Genomic DNA, 14229 nt, shown 5'->3' with positions numbered 1-14229 from the left:
TACAATCTCTACCCTTAGGCTATTCCACACAATGAACACATATAATTCAAGTAAAACAACTTAAATAAGAATTAGGAATGAAAGGACATCAAATTATAAACCATTCATAAATCAGGCATCATACATGGTTTGTTAGTAATTTTTACCAAGTGTCACATATATCAGAGTAAACAATCGTACGATACAAGTGGATGACTCACCTTATGCTCATCTTATAGTCTTTGACTCAGGAATGAAAAGACATCAAATTATAAACCATTCATAAGTCGGGCATCATACATGGTTTGTTAGTAATTTTTACCAAGTGTCACATATATCAGAGTAAACAATCGTACAATACAAGTGGATGACTCACCTTATGCTCATCTTATAGTCCTAGACTCCTAGTATTGAAACGAGTACCAGGCCGAATCAGAACCACTAAAATGTTACTGATGCCAAATCAAGTTTTCCTTTGATTGAATGACAAAAGCTGGCCATGTTATAGTATGCTGGAAAAAACGCTCAAAGTCGCCCACAACAACAATAAATTGAATTGTCAACGTAATCGAGTTACCCTAACCTAGGGTATATATCTCCGAACCGTAAGGAACTCAATCAAGAGCCATTGCTACTGGATGGTGCGTGTGGAACCGGAACCGGCACCAGCAGCATGTATGACTGGGGGGCTGGGAACCCAAAGATGCTGTCCACAAAACCTGACCTAGTGCGTGACAGACCCTCATACTCAGAGACAGAGGGTTATGATGATGAAGAGCTAACTTACCCAAACTCACCATACCCAATGATGTAGATAAGTCAATTAGAGGGCTTATTTTAGTGGAAATAAGCCTTGGGTTGGGTTATGTATGTGTTGGGCTTTTGATCCCATGGGTTTACTTTGTAACTGGCGAATTTAATAAGCCTAAAATATGGGTAGAAAGTAGGAAAACGGGATTTACTTCATTAGATTAGTTAGAGTCCTATTTTGAGTCTGTTTTCTTTATTATTTCACTATCCTAGTCAGTTTAGGATACCTTATTAGTTAAGGATTGGGTTAGGCCCTTTTTTTTTTTAATTGTCTAAGTCTATTTTTGTGTCTTCTATATAAGTTTGTAAGGGAGGCCAGCATTGTACACGAATTTGATTAATGAAATATTGGCTTGAGCCTTTGTGAAAATCCTGAGATAGGATAGGTGAGAGACCTAGGGTGAGATGCCCATTCCATTCCTCCATCCCCTTCCATCGGTTCTTGATTCCAAACCCTAGTACACTCAAATCGAGTTCAAGAGTTGCACTGTTTTCGTTCAAAATTTTGGTCATTTCGGCTGTTTGCCCCCTGAAATGGTGAACCGAAACTCACTGCAAAATATACTGTTTCGGCAAAATTTTGGTCCGGCCAAAACGAGACTGAAACCCTAGTTTTCGAACTATGGCTACTTAATATCCTCCAAGCAAGGCAGCAACATGGGGCCCATTAAATCTGTTAAAAATCTCCACCAGTGCTGTAGGTTGTTGGCTACATTATGGGGACAGAATATGGGCTTTAGATGGGTAGGTCAGTAGGTTGATGGCCATATTTTGGATTAAATATGGGCTTAAGTGTAACAAAATAGGTTGAACACTCATCTTAGAGCAGGGATGAATATCCCAAAATCTGACTTAATTCTGATGGAAAGTACTTGCACATCAGATAAGTCAAAAATAAGATAAGAATATGGAAAAATAGAGCAGCCACAGGCTAATAAATCAGCAGGAAATCAGAGATGTAAGAACCCATAATCTGATTATATCATAGCAGCCTTAAGTAGATAAGTAAAAAGATGATTTATCAGCCACAGACCCTCATGGTAGATTCAGATTGAAGCAATCTTCAAACAGCATAAAAGATCATTGTTTTCATATTGTGCTGAACAAGGATTTAGATCCAGTAAAACAAGGAGTAGTAGTGATTGTTGCTAATCAAAAGGAATAAACTTAAGAGACTCTCAAACTAGGGAAGAAATTGCAGTGACTGATTACTCATGCTCTGATACCGTGTGACAAAACCAGATATAGGGAGAACCAGTGCCTCCATATGAGAAAACAAGGAGAAGAAGAGAGAGAGAGAGAGAGAGAGGAGGAGGATACTGGCTACGGTTAGTGAAGGGATCAATCCAAACCGTGAGCCAGCATGTATATTTATAAGAATAACTTCTGGTAATTACAATTAAGGACCTATAACACATAAGTACCTAATAAGTAAAGAACATAGTAATATAACCCCTATGGTAGACAATAACAAATAAACATAACAACAACTTTAACAAATACCTTTTGTAACTGAACTTTTTTTTGGGGGTGGGACCGTGGGATTGGAGTGGTGCAGAATTGAACATATTCTTTCTTTGGGCATTTTGCAGGCCAGATAGAACTCTTTTCGCATGTTCCCATGCTTCGAAACTTTGTGGACCATTTGAGACGAAAGAACTTCAATGTTTGTGCTGTATACTTGCTTGATTCACAGGTTTGTATTATTTTTTGCAGTTGCAGTTTCATCAACTTTTCTTCCCCCTCCCTTAAATCTTCTGAAATATTTTTATCTTTTGTAAATATATGAAGGTTTTGAATTTTCTCATGTATCACAGTTCATGACGGATGTGACCAAATTCATTAGTGGATGCATGGCGTCACTTTCAGCAATGGTTCAGCTAGAATTGCCTCATGTCAATATCCTCACCAAAATGGACCTTGTTACAAAGAAGAAGGATATTGAAGAGTGAGTCATTCTTGCATTCCGACCTTTTGCTTTCTGTATGCGTATGTCTCTGTTGGTATACTAATCATTCTTATTGATACTGCTTGTAGCTACCTAAATCCAGAACCACGAGTTCTACTGTCACAGTTGAATCAACAAATGGCTCCTCAGTTTGAAAAGCTAAATAAGGCTTTGATTGAATTGGTGAGTTTTCAAGGAATACATAGACTGAGTGAGCAAACCACCCCCCCCCCCCCCCAAAAAAAAAAAATTAAAAAAAAAAAAAAATCCATCATTGGAAAAAATGTGGAAGCCATTATTGTTATTTCTAGCTTGCCTTGGTAGCTGATGAGTAGTTCCCAAATTTTAGGGTGAGGGATTGCAGCAAGCTGTACAAGTGCTAATTATTTCAATAACTTTCATAGGACTTGTTTCAAAGCTTGCAAAAAGATTATCTATCGTTTATATTTTGTGTTGTCAGGTTGATGAATATAGCATGGTCAACTTTGTGCCTCTCGACCTGAGAAAGGAAAGCAGGTACCTCTTCTCTGTGTTTTTTATGTTTTCTTATTAATATTTGTATGCTTGGCCAGAAGAATAGCATTTCGTGATACAGGCAAAAGAGATAGGTACCTTTTGGTTGTAGGGAGCAAAAGTTGTCTGATGCAGATCGAGTAGATGGATCTGTATAAAGTTAGCTATGCTGAAGTAACAAACAAAACCTATGAGAAACCAGAATCATAGTGAACCGGAAAACTGAAAATATGGGCAGAAACTAAATAGGATCAGAACTAGCAGACCATATGTCCGATGGAGCTGAAACTAAAATAGAATGGAGGTCTTAATGGGTTGTGTGTGTGGTTAAAATATCAAAGAAAGATGATGGTTAGATTAAGAGAAACAGGCAAGAACAAAAATTAGAAACTTGAAGGAAAACAACTAGAACTCACAAACGGTTGCTTGGATGAATACCAAACTTAGTTCGAATATTGAGGGGCAGGAGTAGAATAACTTACTAAAATTTGGAAGTCATCCAACCAGTGGTCAGGGAGACATGCATGTCTGAAGTTTTGTGTACAGAATGGATAGAACAGAAAATCCTTGATGAAATCCTGCAGAATGTTAAAAGAGAAGCAAGAGCAACAATAGGACTAAGAAATAAGAATAGGAAACAAAATAGAGGTTAGAAATCACCAATATAGGTCAAGGTTTGTTGTAGATGGCTGCTGAAAATCTGCAGAACAGTAAAGGAAGAAGATGAGAAGATAGGGGGGATATGAACAGGGCTTCACCACCAGTCCCAATCCAAAGTTTCACCAATTTGTACAGCAGCACACACTCACATAAAGCATATTTTTTTCAAGCGTCAAAATGGAAAAACTGATTCCTAGGTACAAAAATAGAAACCACTAATGGTCTCATTGACTAAGAATATACTAGTCAAGGATCTTTCCAAAAAGAAGGGTCCTTGCTATTACAAGAAAAGGAACCTTTCTAAAATAAAAAGATTCCTAGATGTAATTACTTAATGAGTAAAGAATATTCTACAAAATAGAAACTAAATAAAATTTAGCATCATAACAAAGTTTCAACACAGCTGTCCATTGAGGGGCCCACACAACTCCTTGTGAACAGTACTTGATGCAGAATTCCAGCAAGAAGAGAAGATGGGTCTGTTCTGGGTTTTTTTTTTTTCCCGAGCGGGTCCAACTGAACCTATGGTTCAAGTCTGGTTTCGATTTGGCTTAATTTAAGTGCCCAATGGGTTGTATAGGCCATGGGCTTCATATTTTTTGGTTTACTATTGTAATGGGCCATTTCGATAAGTCCTATACAGGATTAAGTAGTTAGTTTCTATTTTGTAATGTTCTAGAATAGCTTCTATTTTGAAGTGAGACTTATGTTGTAAGAGATTCCTCCCTACCATACATATGGATTTTCCTATTTTACTTATTTTCATGAAGTTATTAATAAAAGCTGGGCATACCCACTTCCATTGATTTGAGAAACAATTTAGCCTTGAGCTTGTGAGAGATGTAAAATGGTTTTGTGGGTTTTAAAACTGCTGTACTGTGGGATGCAATAGGGAAACCTTGGTGGGTTGCCAAGGCTGGAGTTGGGGTTCCTTCTCGGCAGATAGGTAAGAGGCCTAACATATCCTTCTTTTTCTTCATTGTCTTTCCTATTATTGTTCCATCTTCGCAGGTCAGTTTCTGCACACTTTGGACCCTGTGCATTCTAGTGTTGTTCTGTTCTATTGAGGCTTCAACTATACAAATAATTGCTATTCGGTTCTGTCTTTTATCAGTTGTATATTCTGATATCTGGCCATTGATTTTAGCAATTACTTGCCTATGCATCTTGTCTTGACCTGCGGCTACTAGTTCGACTGAGTTCTACTGCTGGTTATTATTTTTATCAGTTTTTAATTCTGTCCAGCACTGCTTTTTAAATCTGTTTACTTTCTATTTATTTTGTCTCTATTTCTATTTGCCATCAGTTTCTGTTTTCTGAACCTGGTTTCTATAAATCTGAGCAGTTACTATTTTGTGTAGTTTTCATTTTGATTTCACTTGTTATTCTAAACATAAGTTGTTTTCCCCGTGGTTATTAATTCTGAAATCCAGTTTTTAGCAAGTTACTAATTTGGTAATCTCTTGATATACTCAAATCTGACCGTTGGATGGATACTAAATTTTGCTGAAACTTTCATCATCTCTCCTGTGATGTGTGATCGGCATATTCCTTTAAAGCTTAAAGGAAAATTATATAGGACTGCCATACATAGTTGTCACGGCGTCACGGCGATCCAAGTCGGTGGAGGGGTGTCACGTCGATATATCGACATGGCGAGCATGTCGACCATGTTTTATTTTTTATTTTCTCTATTTTTAATGTTTTAATAGATGTATACTCAAGCCATGTTTTATTTTTTCTCTATTGTTTCTCAAGTTTTAAGAAGAAAATTCAGAAATCGAAGAAGAAATCGAAGAGGGAAAGAAGACAGGAAGAAGAAATCGAAGAAGAAATCGAAAGAAATCGAAGAGGGAAAGAAGAAATCGAAGAGGGAAGAAGAAATCGACGACAGGAAGAAGAAATCGAAGAGGGAAAGAGAGACAGGAAGAAGAAATCAAAGAGGGACGCCATGGCGTAGGTCGCCATGCAACCTTCTCCAACGCCAGGACACCATGGCGTAGGTCGCCATGCAACCTTCTCCAGCGCCAGGACGCCATGGCGGCGCCATGTTGGTGACGCCATGACAACTATGCTGCCATATGACCTGCTATGATGTATGGTGCGGAATGTTGAGCAGTTAAGAAGTGTCATATAAATAAACTAAGTTTAGCGGAACTGAGGATGTTGAGATGGATGTGTGACAAAACTAGGAAGGATAAAGTAAGGAATGACCATATAAGAGCCGAATTGGGAGTAGCTCCATGCAAGGAACTAAAACTTGGAACTCGACCACAACTCGACCCTGGGAAAAACCGAGTTGTCTCGAGATATCTTGAGATCTCGTTCGAGTTGGTGCATTTTTTTTTTCAACTCGAAACATGATTTTGGTGGGTTTTAGACCTAGTTTGGTTTTGAAACTTGGTACCCAGCCTATTTTAGGCCATTTAAACACAATGGCATTATCAAATTTTGCAAAAAAAAAAATCCAAATAGGAGTTTCACTTTGGACCTTAAGTTGGTAGGCGACGACGTACTAAAATACCCTACTCTACACATAATTTAGTCATAGAATACAATCAAAACATTCAACTAATGTAAAACAACTTGAATAGGCATTAGAAAGTGATACATCAAATTGTTTAACAATGTAACAACTATCATCACATAAAATGTGATTGAATCACGCATTCAGTCCCCACTAGTGCCACATAGTCTTCCCATGTCATAGTGTTGTCGTACTGTTGTACATAGTTTGCCACAACAATCATATAAGAGTTGTCATCAGCATATGCCAAGTCCCCTATCCTAGGGTATAGAAGAGGCGGTTGCCATGAGGCGTGAGATCTACTACTATTGTCATATTGAGGCATGTATGGGTGGCTGGTTTGGGATTGGGAATATGGGCCCAAAACCTGACCCAGTGCTTTGATTGTCGAACTCAAGTGCTTGCTACCCAAACTGACCATAGCCACTATATTAGGAACCGGTGCTCTCCTGGCCATAATCAGTCATGATGAGGCTAAGATGAATGCCACGATTGATGCTCACTAGTAGTATCTATACTCAGACTTCCAAAACTTGCAAGCATGGTGTTCATACTCATGTCATCATCCTGAGCCTGTGATTGTTTGCGACCCTTCTTTCTCTTATACATAGCGGGGGTGCCATGGTCTTGATCCTGTGTGGCATACATAAACTGAGACTCACCTGTGTAACGCACAGGCCTCGCCCGCGTCCCCTCCTCATACTGGTACTGCTTGCGCATCCCCTCGTGATGATCATTAAAATAACCACCACTCTGCGTTACCACCACCACCAGCAGGGTCATCACCACCACCACCACCAGCAGGGTCACCACCATCACCACCATCATCAACACTTCCTGTTGCAGCCTCAAAAGGTCTCAGTGACTCTGAATGCACACGCCCCTCTTACGACATATATTCCTCAACATTTGTACCGATTGCGGACGCAATGGTGGGGTCGGGCCTACCCCCAGGCTGATCCATATCTGGTGCACCACGATCCCTCACCCACTGGAATAGGGCATCCTCATCATCATCAAAGTCCTCCTGGAAAATGTTTGCTAGCTTGATGGGTTCTTTGTCATTGGTGGCCATTCCTTCACTTATGTGTCTCATCCTTAGTTTCATATTGTAATGCACATACACCAGCTGCTCCAGTCGTTTGTGACCCAATCTGTTCCACCTCTTCAAGTGGATCAATGAGAATGTACTCCAGTTGCGCTCGCATCCGGAGGATGAACAAGTCTCTGAGAACACTCTCACTACTATCTTCTTCAGGTTGGGTGAACTTGTACCATAAAGCACCCACCAGTCGGCTGCATTACAAATATAGAATGTTAGGAATATGTATATTCTAAAGGGATAAAATTATAATTCATAAATGTAATGCCATGCCACCTACCAGGGTCTGACTTTTGTCTACCCTTCACTGTAGATTTTCGACCGAAACTTGTTGTGGCCTCTCTGAAGTATTGGATTTATTTTTATTTCAAATTTTAAACAATGTTAGAGGTATTAGTATTTACTATTTAGTAATTACATTCCTTTACTTACTACCAAAGTACCAAGTCCCATACTCTCACCTCATCATTGCACTCAGCCTGTGTCGATGCATTGGGCTCCAACTTCACAACAACATTTTGAACTGCCTCTAGCAATTCTGTGTTTAGCCCAAGATCATGCGAGTACTGATACTTTGGATTCAGATAATATGCTGGTAAAAGTGGAAACCACAAATATAACTTGTTAGTGACTTAATGCTTTTGAGTTTTGAATATGTAAATGTAAAAACTCATGTAGAGTGTAAAGTATGTTGAAGTGTTGAACTCATCAGCTTTATACAATGGATGACTCATGTGCTTCTCCCATTGATCATCAACGATGTTAGTGTATGACCTTGCACTCCAGGGTATCGCAGCTCTGACCTTTTCCTTCATCTTCTGAAGGGCAGCATAAATGTGGGGCAAGGTAGGCTTCTTCTCCATATCAACCAACCTCAGTACTGCCACCACTGGCTCTCATATGAAAACAACTTTATGCAAGTCCTTCCAGAATTGGTCACTTGCAATGGTCTCCTGTGTGGCCCTCCCTTCTTCTGAATTAGACCCCTGCCAACCAAACTACTGTTCACTTACTAACATAGACCTCAGACCTACTACCTTTGTTTGAAAGCTCTTCAATGCAATGTAATTGGTGGCATATCAAGTGACACCAGGCCTCGTTAAATCGCCATTGCATTTTCCCCTCAACATGGCTAAAGCATAACTGATGCAGGTCCAAGCACTAGGAGGAAGAAGAAGCCTTGACTTTGGCTGCTGTTTTTGTTTTTTCGTTGGAGCCTCTTTTTCCCTTAGTTTTATTTCGAGTGTTTAATTGTCTAGGGGCAAATTAGTCTTTTACCCTTCTAATTGTTTAGTTGTTCTTTAAGTCCCCTTATTTGTTTAAGTTGTTCTTTAAGTCCCCACCCCCTCCACGATTTCTAATAGGAGGGCTGACTTGTTTGTAATCAGATTCAGACTTAGGATTTGATTTGAATCCTAATCTGAGTAGGATTTGGTATTAGCTTTGATTAATAAATACCATTATCGTGGGAGGCTCCTCTACAGTTCATTATTAAAATTTTCTGCTTCTTAGCTTTGCTGCTCTGCTGCTGATTGCTCTCTAAGTGCTTGCATCCTTGTGGATCTCAAGGTGGATAGGGTGGGTGGACTCCTACGACTCCTTGCATCGTTAAGATCAATTGAAATGAAGATTCAATTTCCAAGAAATATATTTTTCCAGTCTCTTTTTTCTTGGTGGCGTTGAAACAAGGTTTGTTCCTACAATCTTGTCTCCTAGATTCATATCTCTAATTCTCTTTCCTTTTTCTAAACACCGTACTCTTGCGTAGTCTCTTTCCCTTATAAAACTCCTAAAGGCCTCGTGTATTCCGTAACTTGTCTTTTTCCTCCCAAAACGTCTGAATTATCCTCTCTTTTTCTCCCAAATCAGACAAAATTACTTAATATGAGAATATGATGACATCAGATGAGGTTACGTATAAATGACTAGATGTAGTATAGTGTGTTTAAACATTAACATTTGCATCATTAAAATGGTGTGTTGTTCTGTTTATCTTGTTTAAATTACCAATTTATGTAAATTGTTTTTAATATCAACTCCATTATTCTGTTGAAATTTTATTTTATTTATTGACCATAAATATTTGAAAGTTTTTGTCAACCATTTTCCTTCCCCTTCATGGCTCTAATTAAATACATATTTTCTATTTTCTTAGTTTCCTTGTCTCACATTACTTTCCTTCTCAGCACCTTGAACAATATATTAATGTACTTGTCTTGTGACTCTTGTCACCTCTACAGTATACAGTATGTATTGTCAGAGATTGACAACTGCATACAGTGGGGAGAAGATGCCGATGTGAAGATCAAGGATTTTGATCCAGATGAGGACGATTGATGTCTTTCTGATACTTAGGTGGCTTGGATGATTTAGCTGCTTAACAAGTGATTAGGCCATCCCAGGAAGATATCCACTACACAATCTAATTTGCGTTTCCTCTCCTTCAATGAATCTTTTTGGCGAAATGTTGAGTTCTGGTTGACCTATTTTTGTTGTTTCAAAGAGTTGCTAGTGAAAATGTGATGAATGTGGTAGTGCCCTAATCTTGTACATGTTTATCCCTTATATAGACTGTTGCATTAGCATCTAATATAAAGAGAGTCCCAATCTGGTTGGTGAAGCCCTTCCCTCCTTATTTCCTACACCCTTGCTCACCTTTCCCTCTTTCCTATGATAGCAGCAGCAGTGATGAGGGTCTTTTTTCTTTCTGTTGATATGTATGCGTCCAGAAATTCTGAAGGGAATGGATCATATTATAATAGGTGCCTTCATTTAAGGGAAAATTTGGGTTGGCAATTTGGCATTGCCTACTCGGACATCTGGGGAAAAAAAAAAGGGGGGGGGGGTTTGGTTTGGGAGGCGGGATCCCATTCTCATACGGAAAACGTACAAGGATAGGTGTGAGCCGCCTAGATGGCATCCACCATCCACCATGAGTGGCTCCCACATGGTGGATGCCACCTGTGCGGCTCAGACCCATTTTTTTGGAGAATGGGATCTTAATTTTTAACACGGGGGGTTGGTGCCTCAGGCTACATTGCAGTTCTTATTGCAGAGTTTTGGGTAAGATCATAACTGGTAGGCCTGGACCTCAGGAAATACCGAAATTCATCGTCATTTTGGGGTTTAACCTAGGCCATGGCTGAAGCAGAAGGAGATGAGAGTTAATTATTAGACTAATGGGTAATATACCAATTGGTTCATTTTAAATTGGCCATTAATTAATATATGTTTTATGGCACTATTTGTAACTCAATAGAAGCATTTGTTGAATTATGTTGATTTGTTTACAGATGGTTTTGAAATATGAGATACTTTTAGAGTAGTGCTAAGAGGACGACAGGTCTTCTAAATGGCTGAACACCTAGCCTAGAATCTACTTATATTGCAAAAAGAAATCGACATCTTTGGGCTGCTACTTTATTATAATTTTGTTTTATGAAAATTTATATATAATGGAATATTATATGCTAGTATCTTATTGATCACACCTCTATGCATCTCAATCATTCAACCCGTCAATTGTTGCAACTCCATTATCTCCACCACCGCTACACTATCTTGCTTCCCGTTGTGACTTATCAGCATCGATGATCTAGTCCTGATCTCTTCCCCTCTCTCCTTGCCCCTAACCCTCCCCTCTATCTCGCAACGCCCCCTCTTGTGATCAACATTTTCCCACCTCTGGCCATCTTTTGCATCATTTCAACCCTCGTTCTTCTCTCCACCCACCCTGCCCCGCATCCCTACAGCCCTATATTCCTTTCATTTGTATGCAATATGATGGTTGTCTCTTGGTATTTCTTCTTAATGATAGTGTTCGAAAGACATGGTGGTATATCCTGTGGGTTATAGGAGCAAAGAAGAGTAGAGAATGCAATGGAAGAAGCTGCGCCTGCCTTTGTGGGGCTAGATTGCGGATGTTGTAACCTAAAGTTCAAGAAAGTGATTTCTTTAAAGGTCAGACCAGAACAGGCCATGCTCTCTTCACAAGGGATCTTGTGGCTTCACCTCCCCAAAATATACCTACCACCGCCAAAGTTGTGGGGGGAGAAGAGAGAAAAGGTGCAGCATCAGTGGAGAGAATGGGTTCCAACAATAAATGGGTTCAGCGGCTGAGATGCATAGAGGGGGATTACATGGTCAAAACATGCCAGCATATAAAATTTTAGAGAAACAGAACAGTCTAGTCTGCTCTGATTGTGTGTGGCCTTTGCATCTAGACATAAGAGCTTATGAAATTATCATCCCATCCCGTGAAACAAAAAATTCCATCTATAATAATACTTTTTTTTTTTTTTTTTTTTTTTTGATAGAAAAAAGCACTCTTATTGACCCTGCAGTAACGTTGGAACCACGACCAGGCAGCGATCTCTAGCTCAAAATTCATTACAAAATAACATATAGATCCATCTACCTACGAAAAAGATTCTCAATAGTTGGGTTGTTGAGCTCACACCTGGAATATATGATCCACGTTGGTACTCCCTCCTTTCTGATCATAGGGGTCTCTTGTGACATAAGAGATTGAGATTCCTCGCCAGTCGCCACATTTACATTTTTGTACATGAATACCCCTAAATATCCTTGCCATTTGACTGGGATAAACAAACATTTAGAAAAGATAATCACAACTGACTCACTAAAGAAACTAACCTTATCTTGATATAGGAAAACGGAAATATATCCGCCCTTTTCAAAGAGAAGAATAAGAAAGGATATTATTTATTTAAATACTCACCAAAATTAAAAAGGGTTACAGAAGATTAAAAATAAGTACATTATAGGCGTGAGCGTGACAAGGGTGATGATTGTTGGTTGAGGAAAGGGTAGTCAGTGTAGCCAACCACAGGATCCTGTGTATAAAAGGTAGCCCTAATGTACCTAGTCAAAGGTGCATTGAACCGGAACCGGTTCACAAGATCCGGGTTAGAAATGAAGAATCGACCATAGGAGACCAGATCGGCATCCCCTTGAACCACTGCTTCCATCCCAAGCTCCTTTGTGTATCCACCACTACACATGAGGGTGCCATCGTAGGCTTTCCTCCAAGTCCTCATCATGATCGCTTCCTCTTCTTGGCTCCCATGTCGCCCTGCTTCTGTCTGCCCGTAAGCCGTATATCGTGGTTGGGTGATGTGCAGGTAAGCAAGCTTTTTGCCCATCTCTCGCTGTAGTCGATTAAGCCTCTCGATCACAGCTAGTCCTAAGCTCAGGGGATCAGAATCCATGGCATCCATGTGGTCGATCGCCGGAGATACTCGAACTCCAACCCGGTCTGCTCCAACGGCTGACACAATGGCTCGGACCACCTGCATTAAGAAATTGCAGCGGTTGGCGGTCGACCCACCGTAGTGATCGGTGCGATCGTTGATACCGTTCTTGAGGAATTGGTCGATGAGGTAGCCATGGGCGCCGTGGATCTCAACTCCATCAAACCCAGCTCGGATGGCGTTAATGGCGGACTGGCGATAATCTGCCACTATCTCTGGGATTTCGGTGGTGGCCAAGGGACGTGGGGTTGGGTACTTTCCATGGCTTCCATCAGGTAATAGAATCCTCCACCTGTCTGAGATGGGTTTGCCTGTCGATGATATTGGAGAAGCGGTCCCCCCTGGTTGATACACTAAGATACAGAAAAATCCCAAATTCATGAATCATGATCGACCACCATTAATTTTAATTTTAGAAAAAAGAATTCGATGTCAGTGCTTCGAAATATCTGAATCATAGCCCCACCACCTCCACTTTTGCAGAAGAGGTGTAGTATGTAGACCAGTAGACTCTAGATACCTTGATGGGATGCTCGGCCGACATGCCAGAGTTGACAGAATATGAGGCAGCCTTCGGCGTGAACGGCATCCACCACCTTCTTCCAGGCTTCGATTTGCTCATCTGTGTAGATCCCTGGAACATGCGGGAACCTGATCATGACAACTCACGTCAGTACTGATATTGATTTCATGATTCATGAATCACTTACTTTATTATTATTAGTTTATCGATTCCTCCCACAATTGTTACTGGAAAAAATAAATTAATTAATCGGTAAAATACCCGGCTGCGGTAGGGGAGATGGCGGTGCCCTCGGTGATGAGGAATCCTCCAGGAGTGGCTCTCTGCTTGTAATATTCAACATTGGCGGCCTGTGGTATCCCATTCAAAGCCCTGCATCGCGTCATCGGTGCAAGCACTATCCTGCTTCCCCAAAACCCCAATAACAAAACCCACCACACCCATTAAAATAAAAATGTATAGAACATAAAAATTACAGCTTGAATACTCCAACTATTCAAATCTTCCTCTACTATCTTCAAATTCTGAAGAGGGAGGGAGGGGGCAAAATTTTCGCTAAAGACCGTGAGATCGGAGTACTTATAAGTTCCAAAAATGGAGCAGCCGGCCACAACTTCTTCAGGATTAGTGAATCTAAGTCGAACGTCAATGTCAACGAAGACCAGAAACCCTAATTAATTGTTTTTTTTTTTTTTGGGGAGGAGTAGAATACTAGAATCGGGATCGGACGGAGAGATCAGAGACTAAATCCGATTTGGGAGAGAAGCGAGAGGTTTCAGTGATTGACTAACCTGTGAGAAAGATTGAATCTTCCCATCTTGTAAGGACTAAAGAGTGTAGTCCCCTGCGGTGTATATGATTCCGTCATTCTCTCCTCTCGTGGTGGCGATTGGG

General features: G+C 40.2%; 2 protein-coding genes across 2 annotated transcripts in view; one reads left to right on the top strand and one right to left on the bottom strand.

The window, feature by feature from the left end:
- Positions 1-10000, top strand: part of LOC122669172 (GPN-loop GTPase 3-like) — a 26011-nt gene extending 16011 nt beyond the window's left edge. Inside the window, exons 5-9 of the mRNA XM_043865857.1 lie at positions 2382-2485; positions 2607-2737; positions 2827-2920; positions 3198-3253; positions 9780-10000. Coding sequence (XP_043721792.1) covers positions 2382-2485; positions 2607-2737; positions 2827-2920; positions 3198-3253; positions 9780-9876 — 482 coding nt within the window. The 3' untranslated portion in view covers positions 9877-10000. The remainder of the gene's footprint in view (positions 1-2381; positions 2486-2606; positions 2738-2826; positions 2921-3197; positions 3254-9779) is intronic.
- Positions 9311-14229, bottom strand: LOC122669171 (12-oxophytodienoate reductase 3). The gene is made up of 5 exons (XM_043865856.1): positions 14127-14229; positions 13597-13737; positions 13333-13463; positions 12320-13165; positions 9311-9325 (listed from the first exon to the last, which is right to left on the bottom strand). The coding sequence occupies exons 1-4, from the start codon at positions 14201-14203 to the stop codon at positions 12321-12323; spliced, it is 1194 nt and encodes a 397-aa protein (XP_043721791.1). The 5' UTR covers positions 14204-14229; the 3' UTR covers positions 9311-9325; position 12320.

This window comes from Telopea speciosissima, chromosome 7 (assembly GCF_018873765.1).
Source record: "Telopea speciosissima isolate NSW1024214 ecotype Mountain lineage chromosome 7, Tspe_v1, whole genome shotgun sequence".
In the NCBI taxonomy this organism is placed as follows: Eukaryota; Viridiplantae; Streptophyta; class Magnoliopsida; order Proteales; family Proteaceae; genus Telopea; species Telopea speciosissima.
This window is presented reverse-complemented; position numbering and strand designations above follow the sequence as displayed.

Coding starts and splice junctions, on each gene's coding strand:
- LOC122669171 (XM_043865856.1), bottom strand. CDS start 14,203: ATGACGGAATCATATACACCGCAGGGGACTACACTCTTTAGTCCTTAC. Junction 13,464..13,596: donor ATCTCCCCTACCGCAGCCGG/GTATTTTACCGA, acceptor TGTCATGATCAG/GTTCCCGCATGTTCCAGGGA. Junction 13,166..13,332: donor CGGCCGAGCATCCCATCAAG/GTATCTAGAGTC, acceptor TCTGTATCTTAG/TGTATCAACCAGGGGGGACC.